This window comes from Poecilia latipinna, unplaced genomic scaffold, assembly GCF_001443285.1.
Source record: "Poecilia latipinna isolate Pla-1442-1.1 unplaced genomic scaffold, P_latipinna-1.0 Scaffold143, whole genome shotgun sequence".
Taxonomy (NCBI): Eukaryota; Metazoa; Chordata; class Actinopteri; order Cyprinodontiformes; family Poeciliidae; genus Poecilia; species Poecilia latipinna.
This window is the reverse complement of record NW_015112759.1, coordinates 232,417-251,102: the sequence shown is the minus strand read 5'-3', so window position 1 is coordinate 251,102 and position 18,686 is coordinate 232,417. Positions and strand designations below refer to the sequence as shown.

Below are 18,686 nucleotides of genomic sequence, written 5' to 3'. Positions count from 1 at the left end.
GTTATGAGTTATCAGGAACAAGGTTGCCATGTTTGCCATAATTGACGTTTGAGGCTCTTACAGTGTACTTTCTAGCTATCCAGTTTGGACTGTAACCAATTACAAAACATTTATTTATTTTTTTATATTTAAGTTTCCACAATATACTCATATCTTACCGTATTTTATTTGCAGCTGTAAGAATAATAATTTAAAAACGGCATTACCATGTGCATTGTATTCATGAATGCATGTATAAAGAATTACTTAAGGTACCCAGCAAACATTTGGACTTTGTTATTAGATGTATTAATAAACCACGATGCACGTTTACTGGATTTCTGAAGGTGATCCCATGTGGGTGCTTGTCTCCGACGTGGCAACCTGGCTCGCAGCTAAACTGCTCTGTTCCGCTGGTAGCGGTTGAGCTGTGTTTTCAGAGTGGGAGATGGACTGAGTGAGGGCGCTCTTCAGACCAGCGCTCCCGATAGCATTGCTATATACCAACAGACGATTTCAGGTCATCGAATCACAAGAAAACATAGTGCCATTACCAAGTCTTTCACATCCCACTCTAAACACACTAACACGGCATTGATGGTAATGTATGCAAGGAAACAACCGAGACTCGGCGATGGGTAAACATCCTTCTCTTACGTTACTTATTCTAATTTTTTTCCCCTTTCCTCGTAGCTACGCGTTGACAATCCGCCATTTTTGCCGAAACCAAAATAAGTATTTTAAAACATGAACGTGCTGCTTCCGCAGGCTCGTAAAGTCGTTTTTCGACGTTGGCATTGAAAGCTCCTCACTCTTTACTGTTTTGTTTTCTATTTTCAGGTGCGACCGAAGAGATTCTCAGCCCTATCAGGTACTTGTTAGCTATCCGTAGCCTGCTAGCTCGCTAGCAGCAAATAAGATTAAAATGGACACTCTAGCTCGGGCTTCTAGAAAGCACGGGCCTCAGTCGGTGCGGAAAATAACGCGAAAAAGTAGTGGGCATGCTACCCGAAATAAGGGACAAAGCATGGAAAATATCCACAACGCAAACGATTGAATGTCAATAGAACACATACGGACATGAGTCCGTCGAAGGAAGAGGTTTAGGGAAAGGGCAGAGGGAGTTTTACTGCAGATCAAAGCTAACGATAGCTTGGTGGTGTTAGCCTTCTTGCTAGCTGTTCCGATTAGGGCCCGACCGCAATCTGTCATTTTAAGGATAAAGTCAGCTTAGCTTTTAACACAGGAGTCGTAAGAATATCTTCTTAAGACCAACATTTTCTAACCAAAACACACACAAAAAAAAATCTCAGTTGGCAGTAGAGGCAATTCGTCGTCAGTGTTTTGAAATGTTGTTTACCTTTACTATTATATAATTAGCCGATCATAATTATATATTTAAGTGTTGAAAACGCTTAATTACGCCTAGATCTGCAACAAATTTGAAGAGTTAATTAGGTTGCTATCATTTAAGCTGCTAATTTGAGATAAACTCAAAAGGCTTAGATTCATAATTTACTAGGAACGTTGCAAAGAAAAAAACAATATCTGTTAATATGTGATTGACTAATATAAGTGGAAAAGTAAAAAAAAAAATAACTAGAATAATAGCACTCTCAGCTAATGGGTCTAATATTTTAAGAAATCTTGATTATTTCAATTTTGGACTCTGATGTTAAGAATGTTTTGTGGCTTGTAGCATCCTAATTTTTAGACATTTAAAAAAAAAACAAAACAAATCATGACAAAACATGATATTTGCGTTTGATATAAGGTAAAATATATTTGTTCAAAGGTTTGTAGAACAGCAGTGGATTTGTAAAAGTTAAAGTGATGCTCACCAGTCAGAGTTTATTAAAATTTACAACGCTCTTCTCTTCACTAAAGAAACCGGGCTAAGTATTGTGAGAACGGCTGGGTATCAGACTTGTAAATCCATTTGCTTCAGCTGTGTTTCAACAACCATCTAGACTTGATTTAAAAGTATTATAACTGAGCCGGCTGGGGCGCTGTGACAACTGGAACCCTTGTTTGCAACTTTGATGACCAGATGACAGTGAGCTCCTTCCTTTTTGTGTCTCCAGACTCTCAAATATTCATCCAAAAGCCATCCAGGAGGGGAACACCGCCATGAGAAGACGCGCGACCCCACAGAGGTCACCCCTCCTTGCAAAATGCTCAGGAGGTCCGACAGCCCGGAGAACAAACACACGGACGGCACGGGCCACAGCAGGGCGAAGGCTGTCCACACACACCGCGTCAGAGAACGGGACGGAGGTGAGATGGCTGACGGTGTTCACACACATGTTTTCACACACACACACAAGTTCGGGGGGTTTTAAAGCCACACACCAACGCAGTGGGATGAAGTGACTGATTCCACTTGTCTTTGGTAGGCGACAGAACAGATTTTGGGGGGAAAAAACTCCACAGATGAACCTACTTTTTAAGAATTTTGTTGAGTTTTGCAGCATCTCTTGGAGTTGAACGGGAAGTAATTAATGTGAATTTTTAGGAGGGAATCGTATTCAAATGTTGAACTAATTAAGCATGATAAATTAAATTGAACTCGTTAATTTTCAGTCTATTTTTTGAAGTGCAGTTTTGTTTACATAGATGTCATAATCTATTTTATTTCTGTTGTATTTGTTGTTTGCTGTGTTTTATTTTCAATATTTAAAATGTGGAAGCTTCTCAACCTTTGAGAAGACACACTTACATTATTACGAAGTTATCGTGATATTATTTGAAAATGGTCTCAAAACAACAATAGTATCATTTATTGCAATAATTGCTGAGACCTTTTATCGTCCAGCAAAATTTGTTAATGTGACGGGTTTATTTTATTTTATTTGGTTTTGGTTTTATTTGGCTTGAACATTTCTCATTTTCTCAAATTTGTTTATTTGTAATCCAAGTTGTTGAAGCCATGCTTGCAGTTTGAGTTGAGCCAAGCTGAGGTAAATTCCACCCAGCCAGGGCTCCTCACTGCTCCGCTAGCGATCTCTTAACACCCAGATCAGAATTAATTGGTGGTTTGACGTACGTCGTCGTCTTCGTTAACCCGGGCTTTCCTCCAGGCGCTGTGTGGACTTCCTGAACAGCTATCATTTTCAGCTTCATTTGGACGTTTCTGCAGACACTTAATTCATAAATCAACTGGAGCTCATTGTTTGAATGAGGAGGTGGGGGAGGAAAAGTAACATGTGGCTGCAGGCAATGCATGTTCATACAGGTACGATGGTCTTTGCATGTATTATGTTATTGACAGAGCCTGAAAAAATAAATTAAAGTTCCTTTTTCTGGAGTCTGAATCTGGGTTAAATCCAAAATCTATAATTTTGGATGTTTGGTTAAATTGACTTGATACTGGAAATTAGTTCAAACCAGAATTACTATTAACTCATATATTGCAAAGATTAAAGGCTGAAAATACTTTATGTCATAACTCAAGTTTAGTCGGTAAACGTCTAATCACCGTTTCTGTGTTGTACTTAAAGATATGTGTTTTGTTTTAAGATTGTTCAGTCTGTTTATGTAAGTTCTAAAACTTCAACAGAACCATATTTGTAGGTTTTATTCTGGGACATATTGATAAAAACAGCGGTAAAATTATGGAAACTCTTACAAACAATTTATGCCAATATTTGAACAGAATCTCCTCAGATCAGAGGTGAATTTTCAACATTCATGACTCCTAAAACTATAACTTTTCTGCTCCGAACGAACATGAGGATGATCTAACGGGCAAAAGACGATTCTTATGAAAATTAGTTGGCAGGACTTGACATCCGGGAAGCAGAAAGCATGGACAGAGGAGTCCACTGTTTCCCCCAACACACACACATTTACATGAATGAGCAGAGTTTGTCGTCCCGGCGGTGCGATGTGACATGTGTTGAGAAGCAGAAGACGCGCGTTAAGTTCAGTCCAGCAAACAGTTGACACTGAGAGGAATCAAGCTAGCACTAGCATGCCACATCAGCAGGCTATAATGTGAGATTTAGCAAAGAAGTTGCCTTCCTGCCGTGAGCGGTCAGTAATATTTCTACTGGTTTTATGTCTCTGGGAAGAAATGGTCAGTCAGGTTGGTGTTTTATTACATCACCTGTTATCAATCCACAGAAAACGTTGCTGAAAGTCAAGACCTTTTTTTGTGAGTTGATGTAAGTTTTTGATCAAATTCAACACTGGTGGTTTGTATTCCAAGGTTTAATATTTTCCCATATTGGTTTAAAGTTTTAACTTTCTAGTGCAAGCTTGTCAAAGTGACTTCAGCTGGTGACGCTACAGCTGAGGGAGGACCAACGTTTTACTGTTTTTTGAAGCAGTTTACATCATCACAGGAGAGAGTCTTTGAGTTGTGTTCTTGATTTCTCTCATAGCTAGCATGCATGTAGCGACAGCGGAGAGGAAAAACTCCCCTTTAACAGGAAGAATCCTCCAGCAGAACCAGAACCGGGCCGTCTGTCTGCCAGATGGAGCAGAGGCACAGGAAGAAAGGGATGAACTGATGTAGGATTTTTTTTTTTATGTTCATGAAAGTAAAAAGTTCATGTTGTGTCAGAAAAGAGATTTGAAAGAGAAAAAGTCAGTTTGGAAAACATTTGTTCTTGAAATGAAAAAAATATTTTTTCTGAACCTGTAGTTAAAACCGAAATTATGCAATAATATTGACCCCAAAGAAATCCTTAATCCTCTTTTTTTTATAAAAAAAAATATATATATATATATATATATATATATATATATATATATATAATATAAAATCAGGTAGCCAGAACTGCTGTTTTAGATTCAACAACTTTTTTGTTTCATGAATGTTGCTGGAATAAAATTAAGATCTTATAAAAATCCTGAGTATTTGCACAAATCAGAATATCAGGCTCAGAAGATCAAAGTTTAGTTTGTGGCTTTCATGTTCGGTTTTCTGTGACTGGATCACTCATGTAGAGAGCAAGCTGCTCTCCACATGAGCTGCAGCATTGTTGCCATTTCAGAGCTGCTTCTCTGGCAATGACTTTAAATTCCCATGTAATTACAGTCACTTTTACATTTTTAGAATTGTGTTGTTAAAGCAACTGTTGTGGAGGGCGTTTTGACAGCGTGTAGTGAAACATTAGACCATAAACAGTATTGCAGGATATTCCTGTTCTAGGTGTACATCGACACAATCAGAAAAATGAGTCGATCAGAGATCTTGTAGCGGGTCAGGGTTCTGTCCATGGTTCCTGTTGACCAGCTTCTTCTCTCTGAGGAGGAGTGCGTTTGGTTTGATCAACCATAGAAAACACGGCAGAAAAACATTGATTTCTATACGTCAGTAATCTGTTACATGACATGCAATTTGGATTTTAAACAGTCAGATGTTAGGACATTTTTGGTTGACAAAGAACAGCCCATTAACAAGAGTAGATTGTGAGATATCTTCTATATCTTATTAGAAGTCCAGAAAAAATTTTTCTTTTACAAAAAATATTGCAACTCCTTGTCCTGGGGATTCCAAATTGATTCAGAATATTCCAAAATCAATTTTCAAATGCATTTAAGTTGCTGCGAGTATACTGCGTATTGCTTTACTCGTCCACTCAGCTGCCGTATTTATTTTGAATAATTCTTTGAATTTTTTTTTTATTTTCTGTTTTTATTTAAGAAAAGCCAGTTAGCTAAGCTAACCTAGTCCTGGTAATTTTAGTTACTGAATTTGGTGCACAAACCTGCTTTTGTTTAAATACAAACTGGTGAATTTGATAGAAGTCGTGTCCGAATTCAGGGGCTGCATCCTTCGAAGGACGGATTTGTAGGCTGCTTACGTCATACTGCAGCGACGAGGCCTGTCTGAATTCAAAGACTCCTCCAAATGCGTCCTTCTTTTCTGCAGACTTGAAGGATGGATCCGGTGTATCCTTCACAGCCCACCATATCCCATAGTTTCCCATAATTCATTGCGGGTCCAAATCGGTTGTTCAGGCAAAGCTGCAATGGCAGTGAAGAGCTTCAAATTATTTTACTATATTACACTTTAAATGACACTACTACCAATATTATTCAGTCATATAACATCTAGTAGTAAAATGTTTGGTTTACTAAAGTATCTAATTTATTTCTGAGCAAATTGGTTTGACTGATTAAAGTTGAGCCTTTAAACGTAATAGTTTTATTTAACTAATGTCTTATCTGACATCTGGAGAGTATTATAAATGAAAATGAATAATTTCCTTCTATTCATTCCTTGTAGAAATGTGCTATACACGTTTGAACATTTTAGAATCAAACCAACATTTCTTTTTCACTGTGGAACAGGTTTTATTACAAAAGTTGAAAAATAATACAGATATCAGGAGTATTGCGAGGCTAAAAAACAAACTTCGGCTCTGTTATTTTTCCTTTGCCGCTCTGTGCTTCACGCTGTCACGGTTGAATAGGCAACATAAGTTCCACTGAAGTGGAGGCTAAACAGCTGGCAGAAGGCTAGACCTGTCCGAATTCACAGTTTTTCTCTCCTGGTCTTCGATATTCGCAGCCTTCACCGTCCTCCGAAGGCTGCAGACCCTGAATTAGGACACACATGGAACCTTATAAATTTGTTTTAAATGTTTAATTTCTTTACTATTGTAAGTCATTATTTAATCAGAATCTCTAAACTATTTTTGTTCAGGAAAATTAATTACGAGACAAAAGTAATTTCTGAATTGAATGGCGAACCTAAAAATCGCAATCGAATCTGAAGATGCTTCATCATATGGAGTTTGAAACCAGAAGCTTGCATGTTGTTAAATAGCGGCACAATTGACAGTTTTATCTCAAAGTTGGTTAATTGTGCCACTTTTGACAACGACATAACCTGCCAGCTTCACATTGCTTTTATCCATTCATTCTGAAACCTGACGTAGTTCCCCTTTTGATAAGTAGCAGAAACATATGCTGTTTGCTAAGGACATGAGAGAAAGATGGAAACTGAACAAAAATAAGCAGAGCAGGATAAATGGAATGTGAACTGAAGCCCTTGTGAGGATTACATCGATAAAATAAGTTTCATCCTCAACACGGCAGCAGCAGCTCAGGGTTGATTTGGTCCAGTGATGGTGAGGCAGTAGCGTGTGTGGCTCTGTGTAAATTTCTATAGATTTCTAGATTTCATAGTCTGGAAAGAATAAAGTTTTATTAGAGTGCTTTTCATGTCTGAATGAGAAAATAAAGGTTTTGGCAATATTTTTAGTATTTCCAGACTAGTTGGAACCTGAAGTCAGAAAGGCTTCAGGATTTAATGCAGTTTGTCTCTACCTAGACAGGAATTGTCACTCTCAGGTACTCACTATTGATTTATCTGATGGCTTTAGAAATAAAAGGAAAACAGATTTGGAGCTTCATTCAATTGGGGGCCAAAATTGCAACATTTGTTCCACTTTCATCTGCTGCTGCTTTCTTTCTCACTACACTATCAAACCAACCAAATTGAAAAACCTGTTCCCCTCCTCGCCTGTGGTGGCGCTGCACCAAGAACTACTGAAGGAAATGATACACAAACCCTCCAAAGAAGATATTGGACGCAATTTCCTTTTTCACAAAATGTAAAGAAAAATGGAGTAGCATCAGATTTTAGGAGTTGGAGGATTTCTCTTTTGTCTTGTTTGTCTGAGTCATTTCTCCCGCTAGCACTAGACCCTCGTATTTGTTTTGGTTGTGTTTACCCAGAATGCCCTGCGCTTTAGTCCGCTTCCTACCATTGGAGCGGTCTCCAGTCTGCTTAGCGTTCACATTTGCTTTCAAACTGCACCAGAGTTCACTTCAATCAAACGGAGACCCAGGTTTGTAGGTGGACCAGAGTTCTGTTGTTTGGTCTGAATCAGAGTTTGATTACGCATTCTTTGCATGTCCACAAACAAACCAGACTTCCTAGACAAACAAACTGGAGTTCCAGGGCTGGTGTAAACTCAAATGTGTCTTTAGTGTGAGAGAAGCAGCTGGTTGTTGCCTTATCTTACTGAAAAATACAGATTCTACTGTAGCATCCTGAATTAAAGATGAATAAATGTGTGAAATAAATGTAAAGAAATAAAGGCAATGTGATGTAGAATTGTTGTTAAGTAAATGAAAGGTAGAGCATCTATAAAGTATGATGAGTATTGGGGCCATTGTAGATGAGAAAAAAAATTGAGGCGTAAGTTTCTGCCCCAAAAAAATTCTGAAATTTGGAAATCAATGTCAGAAATTCTCTTGAGAAATCAAGGACATTTCTGAGCTCCAAAAATGAAACATTTGCTAGAAAAAAATTCAAATTGAGAGATCACAGAAATTTAAGTTTTAAAAACTAAAAAACAAATTGACTTTTAAAACCCAGAAATGTTTGTTTTTCCTTCCTTTTTTTTTTCTTCTATAAAAAAAATTCTGTGATTAAACTCAAAATTTCAGAATTTGTTCTACAAAATTTCTGAGACCAATCACAAAATTTCTTTGAGTTTTTTATTTTTTGGCAGAAGTTTATTTCTCCTCCCCCCTCCCCCCACCCCCATCTGCAGTGGCACTAATCCACCACCATGCAGATGAAATGACAGGTTATTTCTACAGTGTCATGAAATGCTTAAGGCGGGGAGCTTTAGAAAGGACAGGGTATAAAGCTAAATACACCACAGCTGGATCGTGTTGCGTTGTGTTGCTGTTTTGTCCCTCACTGGACCCGGTCATTCATGATGAATGTGTTTCGCTGCAGGACCCAGTTATTCTCCACAAGAAAATTCCCACAACCACAGTTCCCTCCATAGCTCCAACTCACATTCTAACCCCAGCAAGACATCAGACACAGTAAGTATTGTTGCTGGAGCTCGAGAGCCGATGACAGACCACTATAGAATTTATCTCAGTAATGACTTCTAAGTGCATAGTTTCACAAGAAAAAAAAAACAAGTTTCATTTTTTGCACTTTGCAGTAAATTTCAGACACATTTTTATTACTTGACGCAAAATAAAAACAAACCTAAATGACATCTTAATCAGAAAATCCTGAATGTTGTAAACTGAAGTTGAAGAGCAGTAACAGGAACAGTCTTTTTCTCTCATATTATATTACAGCCTCTTGCATCAGACTGTCACAACATGAACTCTTGCCTTTTTTCTCTCTCTCTCTCTTCTCGCTGCCCTTTGGGTTCTGCGTTTCCCAACCCAGCCTTACGAGCCTGGCGACGACTGGTCAGAGCACATCAGCTCCTCCGGAAAGAAATACTACTACAACTGCAGGACGGAGGTGTCCCAGTGGGAGAAGCCCAAAGAGTGGCTGGAGAGGTAGCCGCGGCGACGGATGCACGGCACTCTTGCGCGTCCCGTCCGTCACACGCGGTCGCCGGCTCACGCGGGTTGCTTTGTGTTTGGCAGAGAACAGAGGCAAAAGGAGGCAACAAAGAGCGCCGTTGTCAACAGCTTCCCCAAGGACAGGGACTACAGAAGGGAGGCCATGCAAGCCACGGCAGCCCCCGGCTTCACCGGACCCAGTAGGTACCGCGTCTGGTTCTGCAACGCCGAGCTTTCCATCTTTCATTTGCCTGCATCACAGATGCTTTGTTTTGTGCAGTCTTTGTTGAAGACGGTTTGCTTTGGCGGTGATGTATTCAGATTGTGACAGCAGAAAGAACTGCTGGTTCTTTTTGGTTTTCATAACAAACACTTTACCTCCACTATCCAACCCATGTTGTTTGGTTTCAAGGTTTCTAAAGATGACAGGTCCAATTTCAAACCAAGCTGTATGCTAGGTTTCGCCTTTAGGTTGCTTTTCGATTCAGAGTTGGTGGTTTTAGTTGGGCAAAATGTTGCTTTAAGTTGATCTGTTCTCTTTTGACTGACCTGAAGAGAAGTTGTACTGTGGGAACAAGGGCTGTTAACTGTCGACTGAAGGAATTAGAGGTTTAAGAGTCCTAAGTTTCAAACCTCTGCCTGGATCTTTTTGCTTATTTTTCAGATAATGCAAAGTGTCACAGAATTACCGTACTGCACATTTTTCTGTTGTTGCTGACGTGTTCGGTCTAGAAGGGTTAAACTGTAACCAGGGGCCTAATGTGTTTTTTGAGTTAATAAAGTTTCACGTTTACAGGAAATTTGAAACTATCACCAGGTAATTAGGTATTATGACTTCCACTAACACAAACTATAAAGGTAAACATAGAAAAAAAAAGTTAAATAATTTCCACTCTGATTATGTTTTTGAAGGGCAATTTTGTTTGATACTTTCTAATATATTTAATTTATGGTTTTTGTTTTGTGTGGTTTTTAGCAGTTTTATTTATTGGTTTTGGCCGTTTAGTTTAGTTTGGATCATTTAAAATATCTTGCAGTTCCAGTATTGAAAGTTCTTTACAAAATGTTTTATTTACTGTTCTGTGAGAGGAGAAACTTGCATTATTATACTGTTATAATTCTTAAATTACTTGAAACAACAATATTATCTCAATCATTTCTGGGACAATTTAATGATGGATTCAGCATGTAGAATCCCAGCCATGACTGAGAAAGTTTGGCTGCTTTTACAGCATTTATCCTTAAAGGGACAGATCAGAATCACAATTCTTCTGGATTTTTGATCATTCACAGATTTCAAGTTTGAACAGAGCAGACACACTGCTGCTTAGGATGTGGCATGTGTGTGTTGTTTTCTTTCTGCAGACTTCACTTCATAATGATCCCAGGATGTTTTCAAAGGTTTGTGAAGCTGTTGTGTTTCTAAATGCAGCATTCTTTTCCGATCTCCTTTCAGTCTGGAGTGTAGCTCATTTAAAATCCCCCACGATTCCACACAGTTTGGAGTGGCGGCTTTGAAACCACAGGAATCAGATATTAATGCTGTTTTGTAAAATGTGGCTGCTGTTAATTTAAGCATTCTGGATGCTGCTGTTTTGTTGGGCATAGATCTGTGTTTCTAGGTGAAAAGAGCATTCCTGGAGTACGAGAAGACGTTCAGCATCAGGACATATAATGTATGGAAACGACCCATGAAAACGCCCAGTGCAGTTAATCAGTTGTTAGGTTTCCTCTTGGTTTCTTTCTGTCAAACTAGCTAACTACCTAGCTTCCTGTTCTAGTGGTCATCTGTTTTGTTTGAAACACTTCTCAGAGACGGGGTTAAGCTACACTTAAATCTCGGCTACCACATGGTGTCCAGCACTGATTATCCCTTTCAGAGACGGTTTTCTCCACACCAGCTCACTAAGTTAGCGGTCTCTATCTCAGCAGGTTCTTACTCATAGCTGGCCGTGTTGTTACATCAGTGAACATGACGAGCTGCTATGTTCTGGATTTATCAGTACAACCGTGTGTCAACAGACTAAAATACAAACTCTGAGCACACGTTGAGGGGCTTCAGGTTTTAGAGTTTGGAGAGCAGGGTCTTGTTTTCTACAGATATGAAGATTTCTAGAGCAGCTGTGGTAAGGTGATCTCAGTTTCTAATCTACAGTGTGAGATCTGTTCTTATTATTTTTCAAATTCCACTTATTCAATTTTCTAATATTTATTAATCCAAAAAGTGTGTCATTATGGAGTGAATGAAAGCAGTTGAAGAGTTTCACATTTACTGTTCAGGTTTCACAGATAGCAGTGCTGTGGTTCAACAAAGGACTGAATGACTTTACAAGGAGTTTATGATTTTTATTTATTTATTTATTTTGAGAGAAAAAAAACTTAAACATTATGTGCAAAGCAAAGAAAGTCATGTTCTTTTACATTTTGTTAAAGAAAATCTTGTCTTAAAGATGGTTTAGAGTTGAGCTCAGCACCTTAATCTGTGTTTCCATTACAAATCTGCACAAAACATCAAATGTGCAAAGTTATTTATAAATTGATGACCTTTGACCTGTTGGCATTTTAAGCTGGATCTGACTTGACTACATTTTTTTAGGGAGATAAATTGCATATAGGTTGTTTCATTTCACTCTGTGTTTTAATAGCTTTGATTATCCATTTCTGTACATATATTGCATTTCTCTGTACAGTAAATAAAAAAATAATTAGATGGATTACTAAGTGATGCTATATAATTCAAGTGGAATTAAAATGTGGAAATATTGCAAATATGGGGTTTAATCCAGTTTTTAGCTTGCATAAAGCCAAATAGAAAATTGATAACTGTCTACAAATATGGAAGTAATAATGAGTATGAAAAAAAAAAAAATCAACATGTTACACTCTGGTTCTGTATTAAATGATGCTTTTTGAGTATATGTTACATTTTTGCTGATCCAAATGAATCTACAAATGTATATCGTAACATTCCTATTTACTCTACGTATGGTAAATTTAAAAAATGGGTCTAAAGATTAATGTTACTGGTGGCAAGTAAAAGCAAAATAAATAAAAAAATTGGCCGCAATTCACTGAAAGAGAGGTGCAACTTGTGCAAAAAGTTAGTGTGTAGAGCTGCATCAGCTGTTTCCCCGATCGGCATTCTAAGAATTTGGACATTCAGTGTAAATCTGTGACGTAATCACACAACCACCCAAACATGAAATCAGAGAACCAGCTGTACAAAGACTCCTGACTTAGTTCTCCACAACTTGTTAGTTTGTTCTGTTAGCGACAGATTGATCCAGAAGCGTACATTTACCAACTAAATCCCAGCAGATGTGAAATGATGCAGATGTTTTAGTAACGGCGACCTTTTTGCTTTATACAAATAATGCATAAGGGTCAGATTTAATTTCATAACTGTGCTGTTCTTTCATTTCTAATTTTCAAACAGGTTATATATACCATTATATATCACCCGTTATAATATATATAATTATATGTCACAACGGTATGTCCACTCCTTCACCGCTGCAGCTTCGGGAGCCAGGCTGTCCTTTTTAAGTTGCTCTCAAATGTTAGTGTGTTGGTTTAAGCGTTAGCCTCTGGGCTCTTCTTATTCTCCTGCCTCTGAGCCCAAACTCCTCATAACTGTCTCAGAACAGAACTTTAGCCTTCACCTTCTCAACTAAACGGTCCCAGAGGCTCGTTCTGAGGTCGCTCCAGCTGCAGCTGACTGTCTTGGTGGTTCAGATGAGCCTCTGTAAGCAAGAACAGGCTGATTGTGTTTCTGAAGCAACAACTTGGCTAAAAGTCAGACTGCTTGCATTGACTTTGAATAGTATTGTTGAAGAAGTTCTTTTCTTACTGTGGATTCTATCAACAATTTTAAAGGGGCAGTATTATATAACAATTGGGTTTTTTAAGCTTTACATCATGTTAAGCTCAAAAACATGATGAGCTTGGAGCGTTGTATTGATTTTTATTTTTTTTCTTTTTCATGCATGTTTGAGAAATCCTTTAATCTCCCACAGCAACCATTCAAATGTTCGAAACATCTTAGTGGACCGAGAACCATGTTTGAGGCTCCTTTGACTAGCAATCAACAAACTCCTGGTGGAAAAAAAAATGTTGTTAAAGGGTTAATAGAGGAACCATGTTGTAATGACTTCCTGAAGGCGGAGTTTCAGAAACAGCAGGAGCTTCTTAAAGTGACAGAGGCCCAATTTCAAGGTGTTAATTTACGAAGTCAAACTTCTTTTAAGTTATGTTTCGTAGATACAACATTTTTATGACTACTGAAGGTAACTTAGTTATTTGATTATGCTATGTGGTGGTGCTGGTGTTGTTCCCTTAGCACCACCATCATCAACCAGTTGAACTGAAGTCTTCCAGTCTCTATCTGTGTGGATCAGCAGACGGTGGCCTGAACCAGACTCCTCCTCTTCTCTCCCGACAGAGTCGACTCAGGCGGAGAAGCCCTCAGCGGCTCTTCCCAGCCAGTCGCAGTCATCCTCCTCGGGTGCGGGCAGCGTGAACCCTTCATCGGCGCCACCGGGCTCGTCGGCGTCCACCGTGCCCGTCTCCCCAGTCCTTCAGTCCTCCACACCCCCCATCCTCCAGGACCCCAACCTGCTCCGCCAGCTTCTCCCAGCGCTTCAGACGGCCCTGCAGCTCAATAACGCCAACGTGGACATGACAAAAATCAACGAGGGTAAGAGAGAAGTTACAGCTTGACGATGCAATTTTATGTTATGTCGTTTAGCCTGTGTTTGCAAAACGTCTCCTGTGATGCTTTTTGCTTTGCAAGTGGAAGAGTAGCATGTTTAAAACATTAGTTTTCACCCTGGAGTTAACACCATTGCCTTCTATCTAACTTGAAATAATGCGAGTTGTAAAGCTTGTGTATTTGATGTCTTAAATGAGAAAAGCTCCCTGGTGTGGCATGTTTGATTCAGTTAGAGGAAGGAAGGCTGATTCTTAGCGCTTCAAATTTGTTTGGTGAGCAATTTAATCAAGCACTTAATGAGGAATGAGTGATTTAGTTTTACACTTTTTATAACTTCCTGTTCAAGCTCAGTCACTCCTGTGATTGGTTGAAATGTGGCTAAAATAAGAGAGTTTAACAAGTCAAATGAAATCCATTGAAAATGTGCCACATAGTGCAGCTTGGTAGTGTGTGAATGAGAAGAAATCATAGTTTTCCCAATTAATGGAAGTGATTTTTCCTCAGTAAGTTTGAAAAGTACAATATAATTCATTATTATTGTTATATGAAAACAGTGAGTGAGTAGAATGAGAGCTGTCTTCATCGAACTGAGTAGCTTTCTTATAGAAGGGTTGATCTGGGTGGGAGTTGTTTCCTGTCCTCATTGATCCCCTGATTCAGCTTGTTTTCATGCCTAGAGGAACAGTTACCGTTCCAAGATGTTTACTCTCTGTAAATAACTTAAACCACTGTCAGCCTTTGCTTGGTGGCATTATGGCTTAATTTGCTCATAAGGGAAACTTTATTTTGACCCTTAGGTTTCAGGATTTTCCCCCAGAAAACTTGCTAATCCCGGTGGTAGAGGCGTTGGCCAATCCACCAGCAGCCTGCCATGTTCTTGTGTTAATGCTTAAAGTTGACAGGAAATTTGACTTTGTAATTGTGTTACTATCAACAATACTAATCCTAATTAATCAGCCAAGGGATCATAAGACAAACTATGTAATGCTGGTCACATTTAAAAGTAATAACATAAAATAAAACATGAAGTAGGAGGAGTGAGCATATTTTTATAAATATTCTTTGGGTACAAAACTTATTGCATTAAGTTTTCTTGTGTTTTTCTAAATCTTACTGTTTTGTAGGATTTACAAAATAATGTCACAAAAATAGTAAATTTTTGTGACATCAGTTCATTAACGTAATAACGCTTGCTGTTTTTGTGTTGGCTGGGATCAGTTGTTTTTCCAAGTGAATGAATGTAGATCTGTAAAGAATAACTCTGGATGAAAAGGACCCGTCTGTGATTGGCTGGTGGTGTAATTTGTTTATCAGTTTGCCAGAACAGACACATTGAGCGAGCGTGTTGAGATGTAAACGCACCTGCCACACATTATTCCTTATTAACAAAGATGTATGCGCTCACATCAGTCTCACTGCTCACTCAACGCAAATCTCTAAAAGCAGAATAAATCTGGGCCTTTATAGTTGCGTTTAACTTGTATGAACCACTAAAACGCTTGACACGTTTTCTATGTGCTATAAACCTAGCATTGTTACCTGCCTTTTTTTATCACTGGCACTGCTGTATGTAGAAAAAGTAAATAAACAGCAATTAGCCAGAAGCCGGTTATAATTTGCATGGAAGTGGAAGTGAAGTCTGTTGGACCCAATGGGTAAGACTTTTACTGTGTAGCATTTAAAATAAGCAACCTGACAACGAGACAGTTGCTGATAGTAGTGTGTTTAGCATCCTGCAGAGGAGCTTCATCAGTCGTATCAGCAGCATATTTTATTATCCAGGAGCTTTTGTGTTGTAGTTTACCTCATTTATATTTAAATAACAGAGGGGATAAATCACAGCCCTGCGGAACCCCTGTGTTTAAGACATGACACTGGGAATAAATGTTAATGCAATCTCATTGTGATCCATCTTTAAAAAAAACAAACAAAAAAACTCTATAATCAGAATTATAAAATTACTACTTGCATTCATATTTTTTTTTTAACACTTTAAAAGAACGTGGGGTTGAACTGTGTGAAAAGCAGATGACCAGTCCATGAAAATGCTGCTCACATGTGACTTGTCTTTATCTAAGTGACCACAGACCAGAACAGTGATGGCAGCATCTTCAACTCGCTGGTTTAACCAGATAACCACTGCTTACTGAGAACATTTCCTTATTGCAGATTTGGTCTGTTGGGTAGACTTTTACTGCCAAATTTTGATGTAGCCTATATTTTTAGCAGCTGAGATGTTGAAGTTCACAAAGTGTAGCGGCGACATTATTATAAAAGAGATAAGAAAAGAGAAGTAAGGAGTGCACCGATAAGTCGGTCACAATTTCCTTAAATTGGTTCAGAAACTAATCCATCACCAACATGTTTTGTGGTTTTTCTTTCTTCGTTTCTGTAGTTCTCACAGCTGCTGTCACACAAGCGTCATTACAGTCGATGCTCCACAAGATCCTCACAGCTGGACCGTCGGCTTTCAACATCACTACTATCCTCTCCCAAGCTGCTCAGCTTTCCAACCAAGGTGAAGGAAGTTGAACGTCAGCTGGAATGAAGCGCCGTGCTTCCAGTTCTTGTTTTTGCACTGTCGGCTCGTTGCGGGTCCCTTACGGTTCTGTTTCTCCCAAAAGCTCAACAATCAAATCAGTCACCGATGTCTTTAACGTCAGATGCCTCATCGCCGAGATCCTACGTGTCGCCCAGGATCAGCACGCCGCAGACGAACGTCGGCCCTTTAAAGTCTCACCTCAGTGCACAGCCCGTCATCTCACAACCAAAAGTAAGTAGGGATCCACGTAGTTTTTTTGTTTTTTTTCTTGTTTTCTTTACTTCCGATATCCAAGGTTTACCTATCTGATACAGCAAATCAGTGCGAAATTGACTTATAATGTTTCTTTTTTTTTTAAACACAGACAGAAATGTGTTGTATTACAAGTTGATTTGATATATCTGCCCCAGTACAGCACACTTCAAAACACCAATAGCTTCATAAGCCAGCTAGATTGGTCAAACATGTAAAAACAACAACTTTTAATTTGTTCTGAGTGGAATTAGGAGCAGAACAGCCAATGGAAAATAAATGATAAAGAAACTGAAACTGACTAAATAATAGCTTGACTACGTTGGTCCAACATGTAAAAATAAACTGCAACAAACCTTTCAAATGATTCAGAAAGCGCAATTAGGAATTTTGAATATAATGTAAAATAAATAATAAAGCATGATATTGCTCAGATTACAAAGTGTAGAATCAAATTGAATAGATCTGCCATTATGGGTCAGACATAATGTCATCAATCTAGATTTTTTTTCTATATCGGGACTAATACCGATATTAATATCGTATTGGTGCATCTTTAAAAGTAAGTCACTAAAACATCACTTTTTTTATGCCTTTTCATAAGTTTCATTTGCTTTTAAAGACGAAAACTAATAATAATCAAATTCATACAGTGCTTTATAGGACACTCAAAAGTGCTATTTTTTTGTCTTGCTTTACAAGAAATAAAAATAGTGATATGATTATGCAAAGTGGCATTTAGCACAAACATGAGAGCATGTGTTTGCTGGGAGCTAACCACACCACAGCGCCATCTGATGTTCTGTTCAGGTAGAGTACCAGTGACACCAGCTGATCCCAGTGATGTTGAGGTCGGCGTTTTGTGCTGACGCATCGTTTCCAACTTGCGTTTCAGGTGAGCACGCCAGTGGTGAAGCAGCCGCCTCATTCCCAGCCCACATCTCAGCAGTCGCTGTCCAGCGAGAAGCCGCACGGTCACGACGCCACCACGGCCTCCCCACGCACACTTCAGCGCCAAGGGTCAGTACCGACACTGCCAAACTCAGCTGGTTGACCCCTGACCTTAGCTCACTTACTGCCTGTTGCATTCCTGCTCCTACCTCCAGTGGCAGGGCTGTTTGAGCTCATCCAGTGTCTCAATGTGTTCTGTTGTTGCACCACCTGCTGGTCATCAGTGGAACAAAGACAAGTTGCTTTGTTTTGCTTATTTATCTGGGCTCTTCTGCAGCGCCACATCAGAGCTGCTGCTTCTGTTTATTTATTCTGTTTATTTTATTTCTTTCTTCCCAGAGCCATTACTGATCCCTATAATCACAAGTCATTAGTTTTGTGTATTAGGCTTGTTGCAATAAATCAATTGAATGCATGATCAATTAAAACTAGCTCATCCATTTCCATGCAGATGGAAATGAATGATTTTTTTTTTTTTGAGGGGGGGGGGTATCAACCAAAAACTGGCTGATAAAAGTCTTCAGTCTGGTTCTTTGGTCTCATCTAGGCTTTTCTTTAAGGATAATTGTATTTACAGACCTCATAATTCACTATTTGTTGTTTTGCATATTTTTTTTAGGATATTTAAAATGTCTTTGTTGAATGTTAGAAATTAAAGTATTGATCTTTGTGAATGTTTTCTTGTATTATTATCCCATTGCTATTATGTTACTTGAAAATTGTCTCAAAACAATATTATCATTTGTCCTAATAACTTCTGGGACAATTAATCGTCCAGCAAACTTTCTTACGGTGATGGGCCTATGGTGTGTCTGAGTTGCCCTGGCAACCTGACTAGGGTGTACCCCATTGTTTATCTAAGCCTAATAGTATTTTGTTATGTAATAGCCAGATTGGTCACGGTTGTAATGGTTTCCATAATAAGGCAATCGATTTCCCACACCATTACTTTCTCTGTCTTTTATT

The 18,686-nt window shown here is 38.7% G+C and overlaps 1 protein-coding gene across 3 annotated transcripts in view; it reads left to right on the top strand.

The window, feature by feature from the left end:
• Window positions 1-370: 370 nt before the first annotated feature.
• The window catches only part of waca (WW domain containing adaptor with coiled-coil a), a 28,150-nt gene continuing 9,834 nt past the window's right edge, over window positions 371-18,686 (top strand). Inside the window, exons 1-10 of one of the 3 annotated variants that reach the window (XM_015029075.1) lie at window positions 371-617; window positions 820-850; window positions 2,064-2,256; window positions 8,690-8,781; window positions 9,122-9,258; window positions 9,349-9,464; window positions 13,706-13,960; window positions 16,371-16,493; window positions 16,600-16,748; window positions 17,665-17,789. In XM_015029075.1, coding sequence (XP_014884561.1) covers window positions 577-617; window positions 820-850; window positions 2,064-2,256; window positions 8,690-8,781; window positions 9,122-9,258; window positions 9,349-9,464; window positions 13,706-13,960; window positions 16,371-16,493; window positions 16,600-16,748; window positions 17,665-17,789 — 1,262 coding nt within the window. In that variant the 5' untranslated portion in view covers window positions 371-576. Of the gene's footprint in view, window positions 618-819; window positions 851-2,063; window positions 2,257-3,065; window positions 3,215-8,689; window positions 8,782-9,121; window positions 9,259-9,348; window positions 9,465-13,705; window positions 13,961-16,370; window positions 16,494-16,599; window positions 16,749-17,664; window positions 17,790-18,686 lie in introns of those variants that run through there. The other 2 variants (XM_015029076.1, XM_015029077.1) reach the window with 2 other exon arrangements.